A 26,918-nucleotide genomic window follows, 5' to 3' on the forward strand; every position below is an offset into this window, starting at 1 on the left:
GATTAATACATCAAGTTTATTTTTTCACTTTTACATAAAAATTAAATGATATGTGCATTCTGACAGCCCATGAACATCACATTTGATGTGCCCTTATGTTTTGTAATAATTTCACTGTTTTGATGTTGCTGTACTCCATTTGTATAGATCATCCCAAAACTCCATGCGTTCTTTGTTAAGATTCTGCCTTATGGTGAGATCCTTGTCAATATTCAGGTAACATGGGTTTGTCAGGCTATATGGTGTCCACTTGACCATTACATCAGTATCCAGGTGTGGTGTAGGGTCACTGAAAACCACAGAGAGAGAAAAAAGATTTTTAAAAAGTTAGTAGTCATCACAACAGCAGCAAGAGATCATTGGGCAGAAGCAAGCAGATGGACGCGTGTGATACAGTCTCAACAAAATTCTTTTGTTTGCTGTTAAACATTGAAAATCAACTGTCATAATATGCTCCCAATACAGACAAGAATATATACCCTGGACATAAAAAGAAGATTAAAGAAGTGAAAAGATCCTTGACAAAGCTACTCACCAAATTGACCGAATGACTAAATAATGTAGCAACTGACTCTTGGTTGATTTACAAGCAACAAAACATTGCAGACGATTGCACAGTTCTTCTGAGGAGAACTTTGACTAGGTCAACAATAAAGTAGAATCGCACTGAGTTGAGAAAAGTCTTGGGATAGCAATATGCACATATAAAAAATGGCACTAGTATCATGTATACAAGGTATAAAACAACAGGGCATTGGTGGAGCTGTCATCTGTACTCAGGTGAGTCATGTGAAAAGGCTTCTGATAAGATTGTTACCGTACAACAGAAATTAACAGTCTGAATGTGGAATGGTAATTAGAGCTAGATGCATGAGATAGTCCATTTCAGAAATTGTTAGGGAATCCAATATTCTGAAACCCACAGCATGCCGAGAGTATCAAATTTCGGGCATTACCTCTCACAATGCATAACACAGTGGTTGATATCTTTCACTTAATGACTAAGAGCAGTGGCATCTGCATAGAGTTCTCAGTGCTAACATACAAGCAACACCCTGATTTAACTGCAGAAATCAATGTGGGATGTATGATGAATGTATCCATTATGACAGTACAGTGAAATTTGGCATTAATGGGCTATGGCAGCAAATGACCAAAAAGAGAACCTTTGATAACTCCACAACATTGCCTGCTGTGGCTCTTTAGAGCTAATGACGATATTGGTTGGACCATACATGACTGCAAATCTGTTACCTGGTCGCCTAATTTCCAGTTTCAGATGGTAAGAGTTACTGGTAGGGTGTGAGTGTGGTGTTGACTCCATGAAGCTGTGGACCCAAGTTGTCAACAAGTCACTGTGCAAACTGGTGGTGCCTCCATAATGGTGTGGACTATGTTTACATGGAACAGACTGGGTCCTCTGGTCCAACAGAACCGACCATTGACTGGAAATGGTTATGTTCAACTACCTGGAGATCATTTGCAGCCATTCATGGACTTCTCGTTTCCAAACAATGATGGAATGTTTATGGATGACAATGTACCATGTTACTGGGCGCAAATTGTTTGTGATTAGTTTGTAGAACATTCTGGACAATGTGAGTAAATGATCTGGCCACCCGATCATCTGACGTGAATCCCATTGACCATTTATGGTACATAACTGCAGGTTAGTTTGTGCACAAAATCCTGCACCAGCAACAATTCCGCAATTGTGGATGGCTATAGAGGCAGCATGGCTCAATATTTCTGCAGTGGACTTCCAATGACTTGCTGCATCAAGCTGCTGCACTATGTCAGGCAAAAGGAGGCCTTCAATGATTTTAGGAGGCATCCCATGACCTTTTCCACCTAAGTGTACATACATCTATAATGATCAAATGCTGCAACTAACAAATAATCTAAGAGCCACAGAGAAGAACAGCTACAAAGTGCATTTGAATGTTCCTCATATGTAAATCCAGAGCAAGAATAGAAGCATGAGGTCATGGGCTGTTTATCATTAGAGTTCAGTATCAAGTCTCCATATAATGTCACTTAGCAAGAGATAAAGGCTAATAACTGTTACAATTATAAGGCTACCTCAGTGCTTGAGAAACTGCAGCTAAAGTAGAGAACAGCAGTACCCCAGGGGTTACCCTGCCTTTACACTGAAGGGACAGTTTGAGCAGGGGTGTTACATGAAGGCTTCAGAATTGTGACAGTAAAGATGCATAATCAGACTAGTAAGAAGAGACTGACACTCTTTATCTTGCCTGTAGATAAAGGAGTATGCAGCCAGTGGAAGAATGGTACAGAGAAAATCACAAGCTGAATAATATCCTGGGCTTTCAAATGAAGATGGAGCTCCTCCCGGTGGAACTTGGCTCAAAGCCCCCATTCTCTAAGAATCAATAAGAGGGGTAGCAGCAAAATATTGCTGCAATCAAGGAATATGTCTCCAAGCCACTAAAAATCATGACAATACAGCACAAGGACAAGATTCAACCATTCAGTACATGTCTTGTGCTCACTATGGTTGGCCAAATGTTGCAAATTGGCTCCACTGTAAGACTCATGCTGCACTAATTAGAAGCCACAGAACAAAATGAGAGACTAGGTGGGTTCAGATTGTACTGAAGTTCTCAAGAATATCAAGTGGAGGAGGACACACAGCAAGCTCCTGACAGCCATTCTGGCACAAGACAGAGGCAGGCAGGCAAGAGTCTGCCTTGACTCCAGCCAGACTAAACTGTAATTGATCTCACGCCACTATTTATAGCTGGTCATGAGTTGAAATCCCTCCACATACCCTCAACACCTTTGATAATCATCTGTTTTTTTTTGTGTGTGCACACTGGTATTTTGTGGAACACACATTTTAGCAGTGTTTCCCAGCTCTGATGGATAACCTCATTAGTTATGGCACAAGATTTGCCTTCAATTAGATCCAGGTAATGCAGTAACTTATACTTAATTGATCAATGTTGAAATTTGTAAAGAACATATTTGTGATGGTGTTTGTAGGCAATGGTAATAATCTGTCTACAAAAGTGAAGATTAACCGCAATTGCTATGCTCTAACTCATTTAATAGCTAAACTGATTTAATAGCAAAGCTGATTTAATAACTAAAGTCACACAAGGGGAAATGTCACCTGAAAAACACAATAAAAATGGAAATATGCACAGCAATTGCTGTGTTTTGTCTACAGTGGCCAGACACAGTGATCATGTGTGTGTGTGTGTTTTCATTTCAGAAGAAGTCTGAAAGCTTAAATATGCAGCAGTCTTATTGTTGTGTCTATCTGTGACTCATGATCTCCTCTACATGGTGAGTAGCAGTATGTCCTATTCATAACATTGTTAATAAGAAAATGGTAATTTTAAATGCTGCTTAGTTTCAATGGCAAACTGCAAATCTGAAGGTGAGTAGTCATTAAGTAGCTGGAAGAGCTGTGTTTGTTAGTTTGCAAGTGCATTGTACACAGCAGACAGTAGCTTCTGATTTCCAGTGGCTGATAAGGCCCTGCAAAATGTATTTGAATGAATTACTTTGTTTTCCAAAACTACGAATTGTAAAGAACTGTGAGTATAGTTTTCCATGAGATATACATCATCATCTGCAGGCCGCCATACAGTACTATACCAAACTCACTTTTTTAGACTTTATATCTTGCTCAGGGGCAGTATGTAGGGAGAAAGATTGTTAGTACTCCTCCAAATAAGCCCAAATCTATCTAATTTTACCATAATGGTTATTATGCAAGGTATCATTTGAGGAAGTAGCATGTTTCTTGCCTTGTTATGGAACGGGGGTTTTCCGAATTTTCTGAGTAAGGCTCTCTGCAATGCACAATTTGCTTCTTGTGTTGTCTCTTTCTGCAATTGTGGAACCTTCATGATAACCATCTGAAACTTTGACAAAGCACATAACTCTTCATTGAATGTTCTCTCTGTTCTCTGTTTATCCAACATGGTAAAAGTCCCTGTATATCAAATGATACTTCATAACTATGTGAATAAATGTTATGCAAGTGACCTCTCCTGTATCTGAATTACATTTTTAAGGACCCTATCAATAAATTGTTGTCTGTCTTCCCCACAGCTAGATTTGTGTGGTCATTTTTCCTTAAATTGTTCCACATATATATTCCTAAATATTTGCTGGTTGTAGCTGATTCAGTGGCTAATCAGTGACTATGCAGTCAATAGTAAGGCCTTCTGTGGCCTGCATTGCACCTGCTGCAGTCAAGTTCATCTGGCCGCTTCACACCAGAATCATCAGTGTGGGTGTGAGGGTTTGGTCGCTGGCCCAAGGTGGATGCCGGCCAATGTTGTCTGCCATCAGAGACACCATCTTTGTGATATCCATATGGCCGATGGAGTGGTGGTGTGACACTTTGATTAGTTGCGCTCCTCTTGCCACTGAAAGCTACCGGTTTGTGGGTGCAGCCCCAACACTAGAGCCCATCCCACAGACTCTGACTTAAGCCCATTGTCACCTGCTGTGGAGGTGGCTCCATCCCATTGGCTGCCTCCTCCACATGCCTGGGGTTAGAGCTTCCTGGTGCCAGGCACTGGCTCATCTCTGGCTTCACGTCCATTGCCACAGCCTGCTGTTATGGTCGGGCAGCCTCAACAAACCCCATCACCATCATCATCTCAACCATTGTCATTGGTGGGTCAGCCCTGTCTCCTCCACAATGAGACCTGCCTGCTGATGACGATGCAGAGATGGCGATGGCACCCTGCTCTGGTGCTGTCTTCAGGTGCCACGCGGGCCTGTCTCCCTTAGGTATATTCTGGTCATATTTTCTAGTGCCTGCCCAATACGTTGTCTCACTACTGCCACTCGAGATCTGACGGCTGTGTCTCTCATGAGGCTGCCGTTGTCTCCTCTGTCTCCTGGGCACCCACTTCACACAATGGAGAGGTGTGCTGTATCCTGCTACTAGTGAGTGTGAGTGTGAGTGTACCAAGTGTGTTGTCACCATGCATGTGCACTGGAATCGGCCATCAACTGCATGAGCACAGGCCGGCCGGTCACTGGAGGCTTCTTGTGAGAGGCATTTGTGCAGCAGGTCTCCGTTATGCCATCTGCTGATGACTGTGCCTATATATATGTGGAGCACTGCTCCGTGACTCTCTATGTTCTTCCAGTTTGTACTGCTCACATCAGTTGTTCTATGTCTTGTTACATGTGGAGTCATGAGAGGCTTAATTCCACTGTTGTTGAGATGTTTATCAATAAAGCCATATTTGCATTACTTGGATTTGTTACATATATTACTTGGTTCCTTCACATTCTGTTTCAGCGTATGTCACCCCAATCAAAGGATTACTTCAATCTTATTAGTGTAGCCTTATTATATTATGCTACATCTTTTATCTTGACAACTTGTAGTATACAGGTCTCCTGAAGAGTACACAGATGTGTACTATAGACATGGTACAACACATTGCTTATGTAACTTGCATTGTACAAGACATAATCCCATGACATTTCTCAGAGGAAAACTGATACTGCAATTACTTCTTGTGATCATTACATCTACAGGGGCATTACAGTTTTCAGTTGTGTGCTACAGATAAGTATATGCTATGGAAGAGAGTTTTTTTGCACTAAATAACTGTGTGTTACACTCTTGTATGTTTACAAAATATTACGAAACATCTGTCCATCTGTCAGGTTCTTTAAACTGCTTTAGAGTCTCTTGTAAGGAGGTGGAATAAAATTAAAAAAACATTAAGAAAAAAAAAATGTTGAATCCTACACAGTTTGAGCCTTGCTGACTTACATGGGAGTTTCGTGTCTTTCAGAAAAGCAATCATGTCACAGCAACAATACAAGTCTGTAATTGTGTGTGTGTATTGTGTTTTTTCTTCAAAAGTGGTGGCTTAAAATCAATATACTGCTGTTCCAGCAGTATATAATGAATGTCCCACAAAAATGGAGCCAGTCACAGAGCATACTTAGTAAAGAACATAAGACAATATCCAACTACCCTTAACATTTTCTGGCATCTCTATTGTAGTGAAGGCTGAAAACAAAAAACTGTTTTGCCATTTTGTTCTTCACATCTTTTGCAGAAAAATGCTTTTTTTCTATATTTCTCATCAAAATCACTAATAGTTAACTTAACATGAATGGAAAACTTTTCAGTTTTCATGAAATTTCATAAAGAGAATGAATGGATCACAGCTTCCTTTGGAAGTGCTTTCACAGAAGGTACAAGGCTCCAATCAAAATTACATCTGTTTGAATTTAAGGTATGATGTCCATAAAACAAAAGTCACAAACAGTTTCCCCAATAAATTTTCATTCTATGGCACACTATACACTGATATGAAACTCCATAATAGATTAAAACTGTGTGTGGACCAGAACTTGAACCTGGGATCTTTGCTTTTTGTGGGAAAGAGCTCTGCTGAATGAGCTATCCAAGCATGACTCTAGACCCATCCTCACAGCTGTATTTCTGCTAATACCTTGTGAGGCTTACTCAGCCTTCAGCTGCAATATTAATAATTCTGAATGATGTTTAAAAATTTCTCACTTAGCTTTTTTTTTTTTTAAATTTTTAGAACAAATGAAAATTCTTACAGACTAATACGTCATTCACTGGCATTGCGGTTTTGTAGTAGATAGATGCATCTGAGTTTCTAGAGCTACGAAGCATTATTACTATGAGGAACTAATTGCCCTTCAAATAAATAAGGTGATTATATAAAACTTCTATTCATTAATCATAAATGCGACAGACCACAACATAAATGCAACTCTGTTGTCCTAAAGATTCAGCACCAGCAAAGTTCAGAGCCTAACTGGATGTTTCCCGCCAAGAAGAAAGTGACAACAATAAGACAAGAATTAAAACATTAATTAATTTTCAATGAAATCCAATTGCCTTCAAGCATAAGATTCCAGTCCCTGACAATGAGGAACTATTCAACAACAGTGGCTGTAGTTTATAACCAAACAGTTCTATCTGTCATCATAAGAAAACTGGCAACAAAAAGTCCCACATAAAGAACTCTGAACAACTTTGTGAAAATCTTCATCTCTACTGTGTACTGCATTTAAGAACTGGTAAAACAAACAACTCCCATGATGTAATGAGAAGATGAGATAATTTCTAAGAAAGTTCCTGTCTTCCATTAAAGTGTTCTAAAGAAGAAAAAACAGTAAAATCATCTATTTTTGATTTTTAAAATGTCATTTTTTCTGAGTTTTTACAGTTTTGGTTCAGCAGTACTCTTACTGCATAAAGAACTTTGTCCGGTTCTACACATTTAATGTTAGTCCACTTCGCACAGGTAACTCTAAGTATCTACAGCCAGGTATCCTGTTTACAAGATGTAGGGACAAGCAAGTTAAAGCATGACACTCTCAGATAGAGTTATATCATGCCCTTGCTTACAGAAGGAGTTTCCAAATACCATGCTAAAACCTGGGGTTCTTGCCTCACAATCTTCTTTGGATATTTGAGACCATGTAGTCCTCAATCTTTTACCCATTCTGGTGCATTCTGAAAGACTCTACCATTTTCTAGGCTTTTTTTTTATTTGTAAACAAAACTAAATAAAAATGTAATGAGTAGGCACTGAAATCACAGAGCAAACACAAGAAATTCATTTTCCTAGAAAAGAACATAAATAATGCCTATCGAATGAAGCAGAGGAATGATGTTAAGTTTTTAAAACACAAAGCAAAATCAATAAATCCATATATCGTAACCAAGTAAATTTGCTCTTTCTTTGTATTCATGAAGATAAGATTGCGGCACTTAATTCTGTCACTGATATAAACTTCTAAAAAAACATCTGTCACTGAGCTGGAGGAAAAAAAAAAAAAAAAAAGACACAACAGCTGTGTGTATTGGTCCTTGGGTGTATTATGCCCTGAAAATTGTGCCATGGAGGTAAACATCCAAACTACTAAGCTGAGCAGAGGATTTTAAATCATAATATCATTTTTTTTACCTGATTTTGATGAAATGAAGCCTACTGTGAGAATACCATGAAAAGTCATGTAGTAGTTTTGGACATACTCAAACAAATAGATGTGACAGTTCTAGTTTTATGTTTAGTATGTATCATATGTCATAATTACAACTGAGGAAATACACAGTTAGTAACACATTTTAAAAGACACATTTGGTACTAGTTGCATCTGTTTTGATTAGATGCCACTTCAGTAATTTGTATGTCAAGAACACTGCTTATTTACGTAAGTATCTTCATAGATCGCCTCAAGAGACTAAGCAATACTCATTTCACGTCATCATACATCCTTGGGGAGGGCTTTAGCAACAGATGGGAATCTGAGTCACATGTTCGCATTACTAGCCAGAACAGACAGAGTGGGCTGTTTTACATCTTACCACTGTGACAGTTTAAAAACAACATATCAGCAATTTCTTTGACACTCTGTTCCATATTATTGTCTAATGATGTATTCTTGCTACTGTTTCACTTGACTGACTGAATTTGGTCAAAGAAGTGATAATAAGAATCGTAAGTTCTAAAAGTATAAAACCAATATGGATATACCACAAATACTGTCTGCCTATTTGGTGGTTTTCTGTGTTTTGTTGGTTTATGGTCTTTTCAGTGAGAGAAGAGACCTAAAGCTCTTCATTTTATGGCACAGGATAAGAAATCTGTAGAGAAGTTAGTTACAGAAACATGCAAGTCTTGGTGTAGATCCTTCCAAGTTCAAATACAGGGGACCTTGACTAATCCCAAAAACATTACTATATTTGATAAAAAATATACTGTAATTGGATAGATAAAAAAATCTACTTACCATGCAGTGGCAGGAGAACGTAAACATGTAAAGATTAAGGACATTTGCAAGCTTTTGGAGCTGGTGGCTCCTTCTTCTGGCAGAAGGGTTGAAGGGGAAGGAAGAGAGATGAAGAAAAGGGACTCAAGACGTTTAGGAAATGAGGAGAGTTTGGAAAAATTGCCTAGAATTTTGGGTCATGGACGACTTACCAGACAGGATGAGAAGGAAAGATTGATTCTTCCTATTCATCTCATCCACTACATCTCCCCTGACCTGGTTTCTGGGTGACTTTTCCAAATTCTTCCAGTGCCCTAAACCTTGTCACTCCTATCTTCTCTTTCCTATTTTTGGATATTGGAAACTGGCTATGCTTGCTGAGTCATACAATGATTCTAGGAGCAAGACAACCAAACTTTACAATTTTGATGAGTTGCCAAAATAAGAGCTCCATTTAACTTTTATCTAGACTGCAAATCTACTATCATTTCTACACTCCTGGGAATGGAAAAAAGAACACATTGACACCGGTGTGTCAGACCCACCATACTTGCTCCGGACACTGCGAGAGGGCAGTACAAGCAATGATCACACGCACGGCACAGCGGACACACCAGGAACCGCGGTGTTGGCCGTTGAATGGCGCTAGCTGCACAGCATTTGTGCACCGCCGCCATCAGTGTCAGTCAGTTTGCCGTGGCATACGGAGCTCCATCGCAGTCTTTAACACTGGTAGCATGCCGCGACAGCGTGGGCGTGAACCGTATGTGCAGTTGACGGACTTTGAGCGAGGGCGTATAGTGGGCATGCGGGAGGCCGGGTGGACGTACCGCCGAATTGCTCAACACGTGGGGCGTGAGGTCTCCACAGTACATCGATGTTGTCGCCAGTGGTCGGCGGAAGGTGCACGTGCCCGTCGACCTGGGACCGGACCGCAGCGACGCCAAGACCGTAGGATCCTACGCAGTGCCAGCAAATTAGGGACATTGTTGCTCCTGGGGTATCGGCGAGGACCATTCGCAACCGTCTCTATGAAGCTGGGCTACGGTACCGCACACCGTTAGGCCGTCTTCTGCTCACCCAACATTGTGCAGCCTGCCTCCAGTGGTGTCGCGACAGGTGTGAATGGAGGGACGAATGGAGACGTGTCATCTTCAGTGATGAGAGTCGCTTCTGCCTTGGTGCCAATGATGGTCGTATGCGTGTTTGGCACCGTGCAGGTGAGCGCCACAATCAGGACTGCATACGACTGAGACACACAGGGCCAACACCCGGCATCATGGTGTGGGGAGCGATCTCCTACACTGGCCGTACACCTCTGGTGATTGTCGAGGGGACACTGAATAATGCACGGTACATCCAAACCGTCATCGAACCCATTGTTCTACCATTCCTAGACCGGCAAGGGAACTTGCTGTTCCAACAGGACAATGCACATCCACATGTATCCCGTGCCACCCAACGTGCTCTAGAAGGTGTAAGTCAACTACCCTGGCCAGCAAGATCTCCGGATATGTTCCCCATTGAGCATGTTTGGGACTGGATGAAGCGTCGTCTCACGTGGTCTGCACGTCCAGCACGAACGCTGGTCCAACTGAGGCGCCAGGTGGAAATGGCATGGCAAGCCGTTCCACAGGACTACATCCAGCATCTCTACGATTGTCTCCATGGGAGAATAACAGCCTGCATTGCTGCGAAAGGTGGATGTACACTGTACTAGTGCCGACATTGTGCATGCTCTGTTGCCTGTGTGTATGTGCCTGTGGTTCTGTCAGTGTGATCATGTGATGTATCTGACCCCAGGAATGTGTCAATAAAGTTTCCCCTTCCTGGGACAATGAATTCACGGTGTTCTTATTTCAGTTTCCAGGAGTGTATATTATTTACTTCCCCTAGTGTCTCCACTGATCAGAATTTTCAATGACTCCTGTACCTTTCATCCTAACCCTCTTACACTCACCCCATTTTATTTATTTCCCTTCATCTTAAGAAATTTGCATTGGCCTGTCAGCTCTGCTGTGGGTGTTCTTGTTTCCATTTCAGGAAAACGTTTTTATTTTAGTAGTTATGTGTCTCCTTTATTTCCTGTTTCCTTTTTTCTTTCTTCTTTTTCTGTGCAGCATAAACAGAAAAGTTAATTATATTTACAAATAATTTCTGTGTGAATGTCAGTAAAAATCATTACTAAGAACCATTCTGACACTACAAAAGGACTGCAGAAGTATTTACCCCAATCCTGAGAAAATAAGATCTACACTGTTGTGCAAAAACAAAGATTTATAAATATGAACTAATTATCTGAAAGGAGGTGCAAGACTCAAAGAACTTATCAAGGCTTTTCTTTTTTTTACATTAACATGCAACAATTCGTACAATATTGAAGCTTACCCAGTCTTTGCAAAATTTGTCCACAATTTCACCATCCTTCGTATAGTTGACATTTCTATAGAGTCATGTTCCACAGTGATATCAACAACTGACATATGGAATAAGTATCCAATATCATCAACATGACAAGCACCTGAAATAAAATGATCAAATAACAATAAACAAAAAATCAATACATCTGTGGCATTATTTAAATTAAGTTTATATTTGTGCTCAGAAATAGTCAGAAAGTCATTACCAGGAAGATGAGATGCACCAAAACAACTTTTGAAGACACCCAGAGCACCATCAAACCCAAAATTATAACAATATAATGGGCTGCGACTATACTTTGCATGGTACTTTGCTGTTTGATACAACCCGTGTGCTATCATTATGTCAGTCTGCAACTAAAAGCCAGAAAAATCTCACTGACATCTCAAAACTCAGATGATATTCTGAAATAGTTACATAGAAAAATTTATTTCGCATACATTTACATAATCCATTATGTTATCTTTTGTGAATGGTTTACCATCAAAATAAAACTGTCTTATCATATCACTGGCTTTCTTCAATCTTCCACTTTTTTCTCCCAGTTCCATATCTTCCGGCACCAATCTTTCAAAGTCATTGTCTATTTCTTTCAGCAAATCTGGCTTTTTTAGAATATCTGAAATTTTGAATAAGTATTAGAAGTAATTAATTTGAACAACCTGTACAATGGAAACTATGAGGATGACATACTTTTAAGCTCCATCATGCCTTCATGAGAAGTAATTCCAGTAAGATAAGGCACATCACAGAATTTTCCTGATTTTACAATATTTTGTGGATTATCGGGTAGGAAAACTTCTTCTAAACTGCCAGAGTCCTTTTCTGGTATTGGTAAAAATGGTATGTTCTTTCCTCTTCGTTTGTCCTAGCATAGAAAAAATAATAGTAACAGTAACAACAACAACAACAACAATAATAATAATAATGATAATAATAATAATAATAATCTAATTTACACAATGTCCAAATTCTCTAACAGAAAGAGAATAAATGTACATTCAGTGTAACGGTTTGAGCAACTAACTTAGCTCATTGGGCAAAATATTAAGAACTCCATTAAAGAAGCAGACTAGCCACTTTGGAATGCTGTATATGGTGCACAAATGATACCTGAAAATTTTATGACTCTCAAATGTAACTCATGGAAGTGAAATGGCGTAGATGTGCCAGGAAGTTGCATGGAATCAGCTCAGTAAGGTGTGTGGAGATGTGGCAGAATGGCAGGAAAGAGCTATTGTGTTAGGACAAACCCATTACCACGTTTTGAATGAAGTTTCCCAAGTTGTGGCACCATGGGCTGTCCAATGTTTCTAGAAGAAGGGAGTGTAAGAACAGTGGTCATAAAAAGATCCTAGCTGACAGGGACAGGAGATGAGGTCACACCTTGTCAATGACAAATGGTTTCAAGTTTCAAACCAGATAATAGTTGCTATTGTCAGTGAATGCAGTTTCCTCTCAAACAGTCCCTGAATGGACATTGCAGAGGGAACTGAATGCTCTTGACATTTGGAGTCAGGTACTTTGCAAAAGATCACTGGTCATAGTGTCACAGAAAGCTCCAATGAAACAGGTAACACAATAACTGGATAGTAGCTGACTGCAAGCATGTAGTGTGGTCTGAAATGCCATATTTTTTTTTACTTTTTCAAATCCTGTAGGGCCTTGACAGCACCAGCCACCCAAAGAGGTAGAAAACCTACCATGTGTGGAGGATGTAGCTCAGAAAAGAGCTAATTCTGCAGCATTTTGGAGGCACTTTTGCTACCATGACTTGGATCCACTAATTGACGTCACTATGAACGTTAACCAAGATGTTTATTTCAACATTATTGGTGGCCCAATATTACCCTTTCTAGTATATCTTCATGATGAGTATGGTGTGGACACTCCTGTCTTTTATGATGCCAACAGCTGTGTTCATAGGGCTACACACATATATACCTGATTTCACGAACACTCAGGTTCACTACTGAACCTTGCCTGGCTTGCTACATAACTCTTTTTTAATTACATGAAAATGTTTGGAACTATCTGTAACAGCAGATGAAATGTAGTAATCAACAAACATAAAATATGGTAACACCACAGGATCTAAACATCAGTGAGTGGCTTCAGCTGGATATGGCATATCAGAAGAAACTTGTGAACTCTCTTGTTTGCCAAATTGAGGAAATTATTAAGGTTTCAGGTGATATTACATGACATTAGTGTGATGTTTCCTGCTTGTAACTAATTTTATGTCTGGTGTGTTTATTTCATTATGAACATCACAAAACGGAGTAAGTGTAAAATAATTTCACTCAACTTACATCAGGAGTTACTATTCTTGCAGTGCCTTCTACTATCTGTTTTGGAGTGGAAGTCCTGAGAAAATCAATTAGCACTTTTGGATCATTCGTTTTACATCCCAGCACAGCACCCAAGGCAAACGACCTCTCCTTCAAAGTTTTTCTGCTTGCCCAAGGATTAAAAACAGAGCCACTCTGTGCAATTGCTTTGTGAAAAAGTCCTAAATAAGAAAATATATTTTATATGTCACTGTATTAATAGGTCCAAATATTCAGTGAATCAAAAGCTATGATGGCACAAACTATAAAGGTTTGCATGGTATATTTTATCATCAATTTGAAAGAAAAAAGAATGTATTCTGCAAGAAACTTTTAAACTCCCTGAATGCATCAAACAATTTTTCTTTAAACAGTTGTATGACAATGCAATAAGGAAAAGAAAAGGGAATAAAATCCATGGAAATAACTGGAGTAATAGTAATAAAAAATTATATTACATTTATTACTAACATAAATTCAACTGTGCTTGCTACAGAACATTCACTAAGAGATGTTGTGCACTTATCATTACCATTACTGTACAGCATACATCTCTCTCAGCTTACTCAAAGTGTACACACACACACACACACACACAGGACAATTTAAAAAAAAGTTTACGAACTGACATGGCACATCGAACATAGAACGAGGACCAGTAATCACATAGGAACCAGGCCTCGCAAAGGCCATCCAGGGCTATTAAATGGCGTAGCAGTTATTTAGTCCCATGCTAAATATGGACACCCAATTCAAAGTTTTGTCCAGATGCATTGGGACATGCCTGACACTGACCCTGCATTGAATGTAGCACCCTCTCAAAGACACCTGATGTATCTCAAAGTCATTCTGCTGCCACAACAATCTAGCCACCTAGGTTCTCCTGTGATGTAACAGCTGTCTCATACACAAGGCACTGCAGATACTCCACCCCGACAGGAATAAATCGATTTGGGACAGTTTGGGTGATTGTGGTGGCCATGAGACTGGCACAGGTTGCCTGAAGATGTGCCATCACTTGTTTGCTGAAATGCACAGGGCTCCATTGTGCTGAAATTGAATGTGACAATGAACAGCTATGGGAACATTAACCAGCAAGTCCAGCAGAACCTCTTGCAGCAATATTAGATAAGTGCCACCATCAAGTCAGTCTGGGAGGATGTATGGTCCAATTAAACAGTCTCCCACAATGCCAGCCCACACATTAAGTATAAATGTACAGTGTGAGGCACATGTATGTATAGCACATGGGTTCACATTTGTAACTGCATGCAGGTTGTGAATGTTCATTACACCCTTGAGAGAACACAGACTCATTGGTGAAGAGAACACTTGCTGTGAAGCTTTGGTTTGCAGTTGGTTCGTGCACAAATCACCACAAAAATCCCATGTGTTTGTTGTAGTCCCCCCAGATGCGTTTGTTGTAGTTCCCCCAGACACAATGACTGGAGGCACGTAAATGAAATGGATGCAGTCCATTGTTGAGTAAAAAGTGCCAGATGAAGGGTTGGGGGTTTCAATGTGTGTGTGGAACACTTCCTTCCACCACAGCCATTCATGCTGTTTGTTGGTGACCAGCATCCAGCTTGTGCACACAAAACGAGCCAGTTTCTCACAATTGGTGATGCAGGGTGGTGAACAATGTGCTGAACAGCATTTGTCTATGGTGATATTTTGCACAATCAATCACACAGCTTCTCATCCATTGTAGTTGGCCTCGCCACAGATCAAATGCAACTCAACAATTTCGCAGTATGTGCAGCTAGCCATGTGACTACCAACACTTCCAGGGCACAAATGGCTATGGTCTCTATGCACTCCACCCATGTTCTTATAGCAATGTCTTTTCATGACCTTTGTGCCCTCCAGTGGCATTTGCAACCCCTGGTTCCTCTGTGATTACTGATCCTTTTGTATGCCCAATGTGCCATATTGGTTTGTAAACATTTCTTTGAATCAACATATATAGTATATTCTGACTGAAATTTAATCTAATTCTGCATTGCTTCATATCAGATCAGTACATGTTGCACAATATTTTACTAATGCTACGTATTTAATACTGTCAACATTTCACAAGATTTGAAAAATAAGAGGTTTTCTGATCCCTTCATTTACTTTATTTTATTTTACACTTCTAGTTCTATAGGACCAAACTGAGGAGAAAATCTCCTAGGTCATGGAACATGTCAGTGCATGAAATTACATCATAAAAGAAATAACATATAAAATAAAATACTTATGAACCCAAAGAAAGACAAGCCATAAGTTTATGTAAATGCAATCAACAATATAACACAGAAATCAGCTTATTTTTTCAAGGAACTCTTCAACAGAATAGAGGGAGTGGCTCATGATGAAACTCTTCAGTTTTGATTTGAAAATGCATGGATTACTGCTAAGATTTATGAATTCTTGTGACAGCTTCTTGAAAATGGATGCAGCATTATACTGCACACCTCAGCATTGTACTGCACACCTTTCTGCACAAAAGTCATGGAAGTACGATCCAAATGCAGATTGGATTTCTGCCTAGTATTAAGTGAGTGAAAGTTGCTAATTCTTGGGAATAAACTGATATTGTTAACAAGAAACAATAGTAAAGAATATATATAATGAGAGGCCAATGTCATAATATCCAGGCTAATGAACAGTGGTCGACAAGAGGTTCACAAATTTATGCCATTTATTGCCTGAAGTGCACGTTTCTGAGCCAAAAATATCCTTTGAGAATCAGAAGAGTTACCCCAAAATATAATACCATACATTATATGAGGATGAAAATAAGCAAAGTAGACCACTTTTCATTTCAGACTATCACTTACTTGAGATACCGTTCAAATAGTAAAAATGGCAGCTTTAAGTCTTTGAACAAGACCCTGAATGTGTGTTTTCCACGACAGTTTATTATCTACCTGGACACCTAGAAATTTGAACTGTTCAGCTTTACTAGTCATATGCCCATTCTGTGAAATTAAAACGCTAGGTTTTGTTGAATTGTGGGTTAGAAATTGTAAAAACTGTGTCTTACTGTGATTTAACGTTAGTTCATTTTCTACAAGCCATGAACTTATGTCACGAACTGCACTATTTGAAACAGTACCAACATTGCGCACAACATCCTTTAATGCCCAGCTATTTCATCAGCAAACAGAAATACTACAGGGCATATCATTTATATAAATAAGGAACAGGTGTGGCCCCTACACTGATCCCTGTGGCACCCCCCATTTAACTGTGCCCCAGTCAGACTTCACATCATCATAGCCATTCTCAACACTATGGATAATGACATTTTTCTGTATGTTGTTAAACAATTATGTGCTACACCCCCCCCCCCCCCCCCCCTGTATTCTGTAATGGTCCAACTTTTGAAGCAATACTTTGTGATCAACACAATCAAACGCCTTTGTTAAATCAAAATAAGATGACGAGGTTCAAAACCTTTGGTTTAATCTATCCAGTCCTCACAGAGAAAAGAGAGTACAGGGTCCATCCAGTCCTCACAGAGAAAAGAGAGTATAGCACTTCTAAAACTGAACTGTACATTTGACAACAAATTATGTGAAATAAAATGATCAATTATCCTTACATACACAACCTTTTCAATAACATTAGTTAACACTGATGACATAGAAATAGGTCTAAAATTGACTACATTATCCCTTTCTCCCTTTTTATAAAACAGCTTTACCACTGAGTACTTTAATTTTTCAGGAAACTAACCATTCTAAAAGGAAAAATTACAAATATGACTAAGTACATGGCTGACATGTGCAGCACAGTACTTTAATATTACTCAATCTTTCCCTTGCCAGTATCACAGAGGACTATTTCACATATCAGTCTTGGAAAGGAATTTTCCAAGAGGGTTATATGATTCCCTGTAGAAACTAAGTTTTTCTTTAATTCACCAGCAGTGCTGAGAAAGTGATTGTTAATTACTGCACATATATCTGATTTATCAATAACAGAAATACTTTTACTACAAACTTACTTTATATAGTCAACCTTGTGCTGCTCACTAGACACTTCCTTCATGATTGATCATATGGAGGGATCAGAAGCCAATCAGTGTAAGTAATCATTTTTCTGCAAGTGACTTAACAGATTTCTGAGTATTCAATCTTTTAGGTGCCAAGATGAGTAAGTCACAATTAGAGATTTCTTACGCTAGATGGCAGTACATATACTGACCACAGAGCAAATGAGCTGAAATGTTCCAAAGTCATTTAGTGTAAGTCAGTTTGCAATACCGGTTTACTTGTCGTGGCATAGTGTTACACATAGTAATCTGCTGCTGTTACAAAATATGTTATTTTTAGATCAGGATGTCCTCTCCACTCATTGAAAACATGCCATTCTCAGATAGCAGTGCTGAATGTGTACCAGACAATCATAATAATTTGTCCGATTCAGGTATGTACATTCTATCCTCTAAAATGTGTCATAATTTCATGTGACTACTCAGAAAAGGCTTCTTTCCCAAAACTAGTGTATTGTTTATCTCATTACTGACACTGTAACCTCACAACAGGAACGTTTCATTACAAGCACTGCTGAACATGTATTTTGGAATAATATTTTTGAATTGTGAAATGTTTGGTGAGCTTCATTGTATGACTTCCTAAATATTTTATTTATTTGTAGATGTCACTGAAGAAGATGATCGCCAGTTAGACAACCATGATAAAAGCAATGAAAATGAAAATACGATGAAACAGAAAGAAAAAAATGGAAGAGGGAGCAATATTTATGGAAAAGGATAGTCAGTTCTGCCAAGAGATGTTCTGGGAAAGCTTATGTGAACAGAAGTGGGAAAAATATGCCTGCAAAATCCTTTAAAAATGTGAACTGTTAATGTTCACTACAGTGTTTTTATCCTTTAATAAACTGAGCGATAAAGCAAAGCAGAATGTCTATCTTCGTGGACTGATTCACAACATGAAGGTGAAGCAATGTCATCGAAGAATCTCGTCGAAGGCACCAAAATCGAAATCTCAGACATATTATTTGACAACAACAGAAATGTCAGTTGGTGTGTCTAAAAAGTTTTTTATGGACACATTTCAAGTTAATGATGCTCATCTTTATAAAATATCAGGTAGTATAGAACCATCCACATGTACTGATAAAAGAGACCACAGGCCGCCAACAAATAAAATTGATGTGACAAAAGCGGAAGAACACATCGAATTGTTTCCCTGTTATAAAAGTCATTATATCCTCTCTGGTGTGCCAAATCAGATATATTTGCATTCTGATCTGAATATCAGAAAGATGTACAACCTTTCTGTGGAGAAATGTGCACAGGATGGTATCGAACCTGTCAAAGAAAATATGTATTATCATGGGTTTTCTACTAATTTCTATTTACATTTTAAACTCCTATCCAAAGATACATGTCAGTTATGCAATTCCCTGCAGAACATTCTTACTTTTAATAATGATGATACAAAAAAAAGGATGAGGCAAGGATTACAGAAAAACTTCATCTTCTGCAAGCACAACAAGCAAGAGATTCTTTGAATTCAGACAAGTTGCTTGCAGGAGATGATGTTTACATTTTTACTTTTGATCTGCGAAAAGCTTTACCTTTCTCAAAACTTCCCACATCTGTTGCCTATTACAAACTAAATATGTATGTATATAACCTAGGAGTGCACAGTCTTAATGGCTCTAAAGGTTACATGTACATGTGGGATGAGACAGAAGGATCTCAAGGATCACAGGAAATTGGTGCATGTCTTGTTAAACATCTTAAACAACATGCCTCATCTCATCACCAAATTATCATGTATTCAGATCCCTGCACAGGTCAAAACATGCATATCAAACTAACCATATTGTTGCAAAAACCTTTGCAAGATCCAGGGATGGCATCTGATTACATTGGCCACAAATTTATGGTATTGGGACACAGTTACCTCCCAAATGATGCAGATTTTGGGGTTACTGAATCCAAAGCAAAAAAGAAAGAATTTATTTTTGGTCCAAGAGATTGGATTGATTTGATAACAATTACCAAATGCAAAAATCCATTTCTGGAAAAAGAGATGAAGTGAGAAGAGTTGCTTCCAACCAAAAACTTGGAAGCTTCAATTTCCAACAGGAAAACTAATACTGAAGGGGGTAAAGTGAACTGGTTAAAAATGAAATGGCTAAGATACTGAAAAGACCAAGAAAATTCTGTTTTCTACAAAGAAACATTGCTGGAAGATATTGCATTTTATGAGATCAACATTACATCAAATTCAAAAGGAAAGTGTCCTTATTTGATCAATGTGTTCAAGATCCCCTGTAGACATATCACCAACCTGTTTAAGAGCATATGCCGGAACCTGTTTAAGAGCATATGCTGGAACTTTTACAGCATATTCCTCCACATTACCACTAAGTTGATTGGTGGTTACCTTCAATAAACCAAAGCACATGTGCATGGTCCTCAAAAACAGAAGAAATCAAGAATCATGGAGAGTATGGAGTGATAATGATGCATATATAGATTAAATTCATCAAAAAGTGCAGTGGGAAGTGACCATAAGTGACAGTTTATGTGTTAAATTATAGTTAAGTTGTAAATTACTTAAGTTATGTTCTTCTATATCCACACAATAGGTGAGTTGTTGTATTAGGTTTCAATAAACAAAGTCTTATCATTGTATGAATCACTTGTATTTTTTTGTGTTACATTTTGAAAACATTTAATTATCTTCAATTTCATTGTGGACTGAAATACTGATAGACACCTGAACCCTAAATATGGTTTTAATTTTATCCTGTGAATTAGCTGCTCTACTTGTGTACCAAATACTCTTTGTCTTCCTAATAACATTTTTAAGCACCTTACAATACTGTTTGTCATGGGTTACTGTAGCTCAATTGTGACTACTTCTAATATTTTGATGTAATTCCTAATTTGTTCTCCATGACACCCTAATCCCACTAGACAACCATCCAGGCTGCCTTTTACTGCTAGTACCCTGTTTAGAACATTCTAATGGAAAGAAACTTTCAAAGAGGATGAGAAATGTGTTAAGGAAAGTGTTATATTTGTCATCTGTGTTATCAGCACTATATACACTCTGCCACTCTTGTTCCAGATCAAGGTTTAAAAAACTCTCTTTTGCCATTGGATTAGCTTTTCTATGTAGTTTGTAATATATATAACATTTGTTTGGCTACAAAAACCTTGTAGTGTTAAAGTTTGTGCATCATGGTCTGAAAGGCCATTCATCCTTTACTAACAGATTGCCCATCTAGTAATGAAGAATTAATAAAAATATTGTCTATGGGTGTGCAACTGTTCCTCTACACCCTGGTTAGATAAAACACAGTCTGCATCAGATCTTATGAATTTAGGAGGTCTTCCAACATTCCTTTTCTTGAACAATCACATACAAAATTAATATTAAAGTCACCACATATATCTAATTTTTGGTACTTCCTATAAAGTGAACCAAGAACTCTCTCTAGCTTGAGTGGAAATGGTCTGAAGTCAGAGTTAGGGGACCTATAAATAACAACAATTAGAAGTTTAGTTTCACGAAATTCAACTGCCCTTGCACAACATTCAAATACTCGTTCAGTGCAGTGGTGTGATATGTCTCAATGGAGTACTGTCTTTTAAATATATGGCCACTCCTCAACTCTCTAAAGAACTTCTTGAAAAACAATCCCGGTGGCTGACTAGTGGGATAAGGATATCATGAAGAACTAAGCAGGAATTATATCAAGATGTTAAAGTAGTCACAATCAGGCTACAGTTGCCCATTACAAACAGTATTGTAAGGTGCTTGAAAATGTTATTAGGAAGGCAAAGTGTATGTGGTATGCAAATAGAATAGCTAATTTAGAGGATAAAATTAAAATCATATGGTCAGTTGTGAAGGAAGTGCCTGGTCATCAGCACAAGGTTGACAAGTCAGTTCACAGTAAAAATATTTCTTTTATTGATATATCAGATATATGTACAGTATCTAACAATCATTTTCTGAGCATTGCTGGTGAATTAAATAAAAAATTAGTTTCTACAGGGAATCATATAACTTCCTTGGCAAATGTCTCTCCAAGATTGATGCCTGAAATACTCCTCTGTGATACAGACAAGAGGGAGATAGAGTCAATAATTAAATCTCTGAAGACTATGGACTCTCATGGTTATGATGGAATGCCTAGCAGAATATTAAAGTAATGTGCTGCACATGTTAGCCCTGAATTTAGCCATATTTGTAATTTTTCCTATAGGAATGGCCAGTTTCCTGAATGATTAAAGTACTCAATGGTAAAGCCACTTTATAAGAAGGGAGAAAGGGTTAATGTAGATAATTTTAGACCTATTTCTATGCCATCAGTGTTTGCTAAAGTTATTAAAAAGGCTGTATATGTAAGGATAACTGATCATTTTATAGCATATCATTTGCTATCAAATGCACAGTTCGGCTTTAGAAGTCATTTAACTTTAGAAGTCATTTAACAACTTAAAATGCTATATTCTCTTTTCTCTGTGAGTCACTGGATGGGTTAAACAAAAGTTCTTGAAGTTTATTCAGAATGGGAAATGTTAATTAGTAATTGCAGGCCAGGATTTATCTGTTTAATATAAAAGTGTTTTGAATTTTGCATGCATGAAAAAGAGTGAATTTATGTGCGGCTTTTACTCTGAGACGAGTTATCACATAGAGTGCTAAAAGTGTGCATGTACAGTTTGCTGACCTGCGTGGTGAATTTTATTTTATGTGATTTTGACCAGAATGGAGACAAATCCAGTTTCATTTGGACTTAACATGAGATAGACACATCACGTTATTTCAAAAGAGTCATTTAGCCCATTAGGGAAAACTGAAACCTGCACACTTGATTTGAAATATGTTATATGCTAATGCATGGTCGAGCTGTACAGTGAATCATGTAAAATAGTTGCAAACACACTTGGACTCAAGCACAAAGTTGGAAATTAATTTTGAGGCAAGTGCTGATTTTGACAAAAATGAACTGAATGTTTATTCAAAATATCGTGGTTTTGTTTTAATTCATGAGAATGATTTGCAACATAGTAAGTCCCATTATACATACAAACTGTTACACAAAATTTGCTGACTGCATGAGAATATGAGAGTGATTTTATTTCCAGAAATGCCAATAAACTGGGGTTTTTAAAAGTTGAATTACTAACTGCTGTGTAACTTTATTGATTGTCCAACACCACTACTGAACATGTTGTATCATGTCTCTTCACAACAGATCTCAAGAAGCCGCGATAAACAAGAAACAAGAAGAAGAATAAAGAGGAGGCAACGGTATATCTTGTCGACTGCTGTTCACGAGTCTGGGTATTTTGACATTGGCCTCTCAATATATATATTCCTTACTGTCATTTTTTGTTAACAATACTAGCTTATTTCCCAGAATAAGCAGCTTACACTCAGTTAATGCTTGGCAAAAATCAAACCTGCATCTGGATCGGACTTCCTTACATCTTGTGCAGAAAGATGTGCAGTATACTGCTGCATTCATTATCAATAAGCTACCACTCAAATTGAAGAATCTTAGCAGTGATCCGCATGCTTTTTAAGTCAAAACTGAAGAGTTTCCTCTGGGGTCACTCCTTCTGTTCTGCCAAGGAGTTCCTTGAAAATTTAAGCCGATTCTTGTTGTACTGTTGATTGCGTTTACTTAAACTTATGAACTGACGTTTTTCAGATTCATAAGCATTTATTTTTATCTGTTGTTACTTTTATGTTGTAATTTCATGTGCAGACACATTCCATGACCTTGGAGATTTGCTCCTCAATTTGGTCCTATGGAGCTTGACATGTAAATAAATGAAAAAATAAATAAACCTAGTCACTACTTACATCATACTCTCTGTCGCTATCAAGTTCCATCCACAATCATTACCTGATCATCTTTCATAAAATTCCTACATAGCTCCTCTATGTTAATAGTCACTTAATCCACCATGCACTAGGCTTCACTATTCTGGTGACCTGTTACTCGCTCCCCAACACTTCCTGCACAAGCTGCCCCACACCTCTGCCATGCAAACTATCTAGCAGCAGAATCTTCTTCATTTTGTTAGAATTTACAACTGGCTTAGGCTCCCTAACTGCTGAGGACTGCTGCAAGTTTCCTATACCTGCAGCTGCGAGAGGCTCCTCTCCACTAAACTCTGACAGTTGGTCAAATCTATTGGTTATACACAAAGTACAATTGTCAAATATCACCTCCTTCTAGCTACCTTCTTACCAACTGCTAGTTCCCATTTCCCAATGCCCTTCATTCTCCTCTATGTATCTAGTTCCTCCTTTGCACTTCCTAACTGCACCTGAAGGGTACAGATCTTATGCTCCTGCTGTTCTATCAGCTTATTTCCACTACAAATCCTGCATTCCCAGGAGAGGATCTCACTAGAATGCCCACTGTCTTTACCACTGCATCCCCCCCCCCTCCCCCCATGAAAATACTTTGAACAAATCTTACACCAACCTCTGGTGTTAAGTCCACCATCCAGTTCACAAAGAGGAAGTTGGGTAAAAGAAGCTAAGCAAAAGGATGAGGTATGTTATTGTGTTGAAATATAGTTGCTTCATTTGCAATATGATGCACATTATTATAAGCAATTTCTTGTGAAATACATCTAACAAAGAGAATTATGATTACATTTTTGTTTTCCAGGTGCTTGACAAAGGTAATAAAATCCATATAGAAAAAAGGAAGAAATATTGTCTATTTAAGGTGGAAGTCATTTACTCCTTGTGGAGTGTATGCTGTGTAGTCGGCATGCGAGAAATAAAAATTTTGATCTAAAGTGAGACTTAAATCCACATTCTTGCCTTCAGCAAGCAGTGTGCTTATCACACAACTCACAAACTCGTCATTGACTTTCCTCTGTTTCTCTCAAATACTACAAAACTTTCCCACAATACCATGGGAATAGTATGTGGTACCTTCAGGAGAATGAAAGTTTTAGTTTGGTGTCTGACAATTGATCACTAGAGTCTTTTTATTTCTATGGAGTTTTTTAAGCAGCAGAATGGTGTCTTACAAATTGATTTATTTTTATAAGACATTTCCAAAGCAGGTGTCACAAAAGGAGAAGAACGTAACAAATATAAATCAGGTCCACTGTTGTGGATGGTCATCACTGTCAGGGAAGCCCAGAGAGAGAGAGAGAGAGAGAGAGAGAGAGAGAGAGAGAGAGAGAGAGAGAGAAGAGAGAGAGAGAGAGAGAGAGAGAGAGAGAGAGAGAGAGAGAGAGAGAGGGAGGGGGGGAGGGGGGGAAGGAGGGAAGGAGGGAGAGAGGGAGAGAAAGAGAGACCAACACCCTACCAGAAGCATTCTAAACATTTATTACCTTTTGACATTGGAGATATCAAATGATATTGTACAGAGGCACCACCAGCACTTTGACCAAATATTGTAACATTATCTGGATCACCGCCAAAGTTTATGATGTTCTGCTGAATCCATCTGAGGGCAGCTACTTGGTCCTTAAGGCCATTATTGCCCGGTATAGTTGCATCTTCTAAACTTAAAAAGCCTGTTGAGAAACAAACATTTGTCCACTTTTTTAAACTGCTGCACTGTGTCTAAAAACTAATTAAAGCTTGAAAAGAAACACGTTTTTGGAAAGGTGCTTCACAAGAGATATGTTCTGGGAGTTCACATTGATTATCTTCATGTGGAGAACAGCCTGATGATCAATAGAATTACAGAGTGTAGTCCATTTCACAGCTGCCTGAATTTTACTCACCTATGCCACTTTCCTGTTACAAACACTTTTCAAATGGCTCTGAGCACTATGGGACTTAACATCTGAGGTCATCAGTCCCCTAGAACTTAGAACTACTTAAATCTAACTAACCTAAGGACATCACACTCATTCATGCCCGAGGCAGGATTCAAACCTGTGACCGTATAAGTCGCGCAGGTCCAGACTGAAGCGCCTACAACTGCTCGGCCACACTGGCCGGCAAACACTTTTCAATTTTTGAACTGCCATCGGACTCACTTGCCCTTCTATCTGTTCATTGTATGGTGTCAAAACTCCACTCATGTATGCACAAACACTAACACATTAGGCAAAACAATGTATGGGTTTTGTAGAAGAATAATATGTGCATCTGCCTACAACAGTCATGTTATCAATGCCGAATAATATGTTCTACACTCAGCAATAAAGTAATACAAGATTGCTTGAAAGCTTTACTAATACAGGTAACTTCAAATGCTTATTAGAGCAAATATAGTGCTTTTCTGGTTTAAGGAAGGTAATCAAGACTACCTGCTAATTTAACAAAGAAAACTTAAGTAATTTTTCCACAGTATATTTACCAAGAGCTCCAAGGCGGTAATTCAATGTGACTACAATAACATCAGCAGCAACAAAATAATCTGGACCATAAAGATCAGTGTTTCCTGATCCAAATCCAAATGCACCTCCATGGAACCATACCATAACAGCTTTCAGTGGCTCATTTTGTGAAGTAATCTGTAATATATTACATGAAAACATATTTACTAGTAATGTCCATAATCACAATTACTCATCATGTGGAATTAGTAACAAAGCTATGAATGCTTTACAGTTGCAAAATGACACTAGGACATCAAGTATGATTTTATCCTTCTTTGTTTTGCTTTGACAAAGGGAGTAAAAATTAGGGGCAGATATGTGAGAATGCGCTATGAACTGTCAGCCTTAATATAAATAAAAGTACTTCTGATGAGAATTACATGAAAAATACTTGATCTAACAATGAAAACACAAACAATATAATATAAAAAATATTTTACATTTTTAAAACATTATCTTCCCACAGTGTTCCAATGACATAACAACACCCTTGAACTGGTTCTTTAGTTATTCAGTTATTCATTCCCACATCATGCTCTGTCAATTCCATCAAGAAGGAGAGCCTTCATGGATGCAAAACAAGTCAAGTTATACACTCCTGGAAATGGAAAAAAGAACACATTGACACCGGTGTGTCAGACCCACCATACTTGCTCCGGACACTGCGAGAGGGCTGTACAAGCAATGATCACACGCACGCACAGCGGACACACCAGGAACCGCGGTGTTGGCCGTCGAATGGCGGTAGCTACGCAGCATTTGTGCACCGCCGCCGTCAGTGTCAGCCAGTTTGCCGTGGCATACGGAGCTCCATCGCAGTCTTTAACACTGGTAGCATGCCGCGACAGCGTGGACGTGAACCGTATGTGCAGTTGATGGACTTTGAGCGAGGGCGTATAGTGGGCATGCGGGAGGACGGGTGGACGTACCGCCGAATTCCTCAACACGTGAGGCGTGAGGTCTCCACAGTACATCGATGTTGTCGCCAGTGGTCGGCGGAAGGTGCATGTGCCCGTCGACCAGGGACCGGACCGCAGCGA

General features: G+C 38.7%; 1 protein-coding gene across 2 annotated transcripts; it reads right to left on the reverse strand.

Annotated features, from left to right (window-relative positions):
- On the reverse strand, window positions 1–26,136 carry LOC126334680 (esterase FE4-like). 2 transcript variants are annotated; one of them, XR_007564771.1, is made up of 9 exons: window positions 25,857–26,136; window positions 24,877–25,062; window positions 13,503–13,702; window positions 11,884–12,058; window positions 11,631–11,809; window positions 11,396–11,546; window positions 11,158–11,290; window positions 10,730–10,881; window positions 242–289 (listed from the first exon to the last, which is right to left on the reverse strand). XR_007564771.1 is itself a non-coding variant. In XM_049997156.1 (8 exons), the coding sequence occupies exons 1-8, from the start codon at window positions 26,035–26,037 to the stop codon at window positions 112–114; spliced, it is 1,383 nt and encodes a 460-aa protein (XP_049853113.1). In that variant the 5' UTR covers window positions 26,038–26,136; the 3' UTR covers window positions 1–111. The 2 variants fall into 2 exon arrangements, 1 of the variants encoding a protein (XP_049853113.1); XM_049997156.1 differs by lacking the exon at window positions 10,730–10,881 and having other exon boundaries at window positions 1–289.
- Window positions 26,137–26,918: the final 782 nt, after the last annotated feature.

The sequence above is a fragment of the Schistocerca gregaria genome, chromosome 2 (genome assembly GCF_023897955.1).
Source record: "Schistocerca gregaria isolate iqSchGreg1 chromosome 2, iqSchGreg1.2, whole genome shotgun sequence".
Lineage (NCBI taxonomy): Eukaryota > Metazoa > Arthropoda > Insecta > Orthoptera > Acrididae > Schistocerca > Schistocerca gregaria.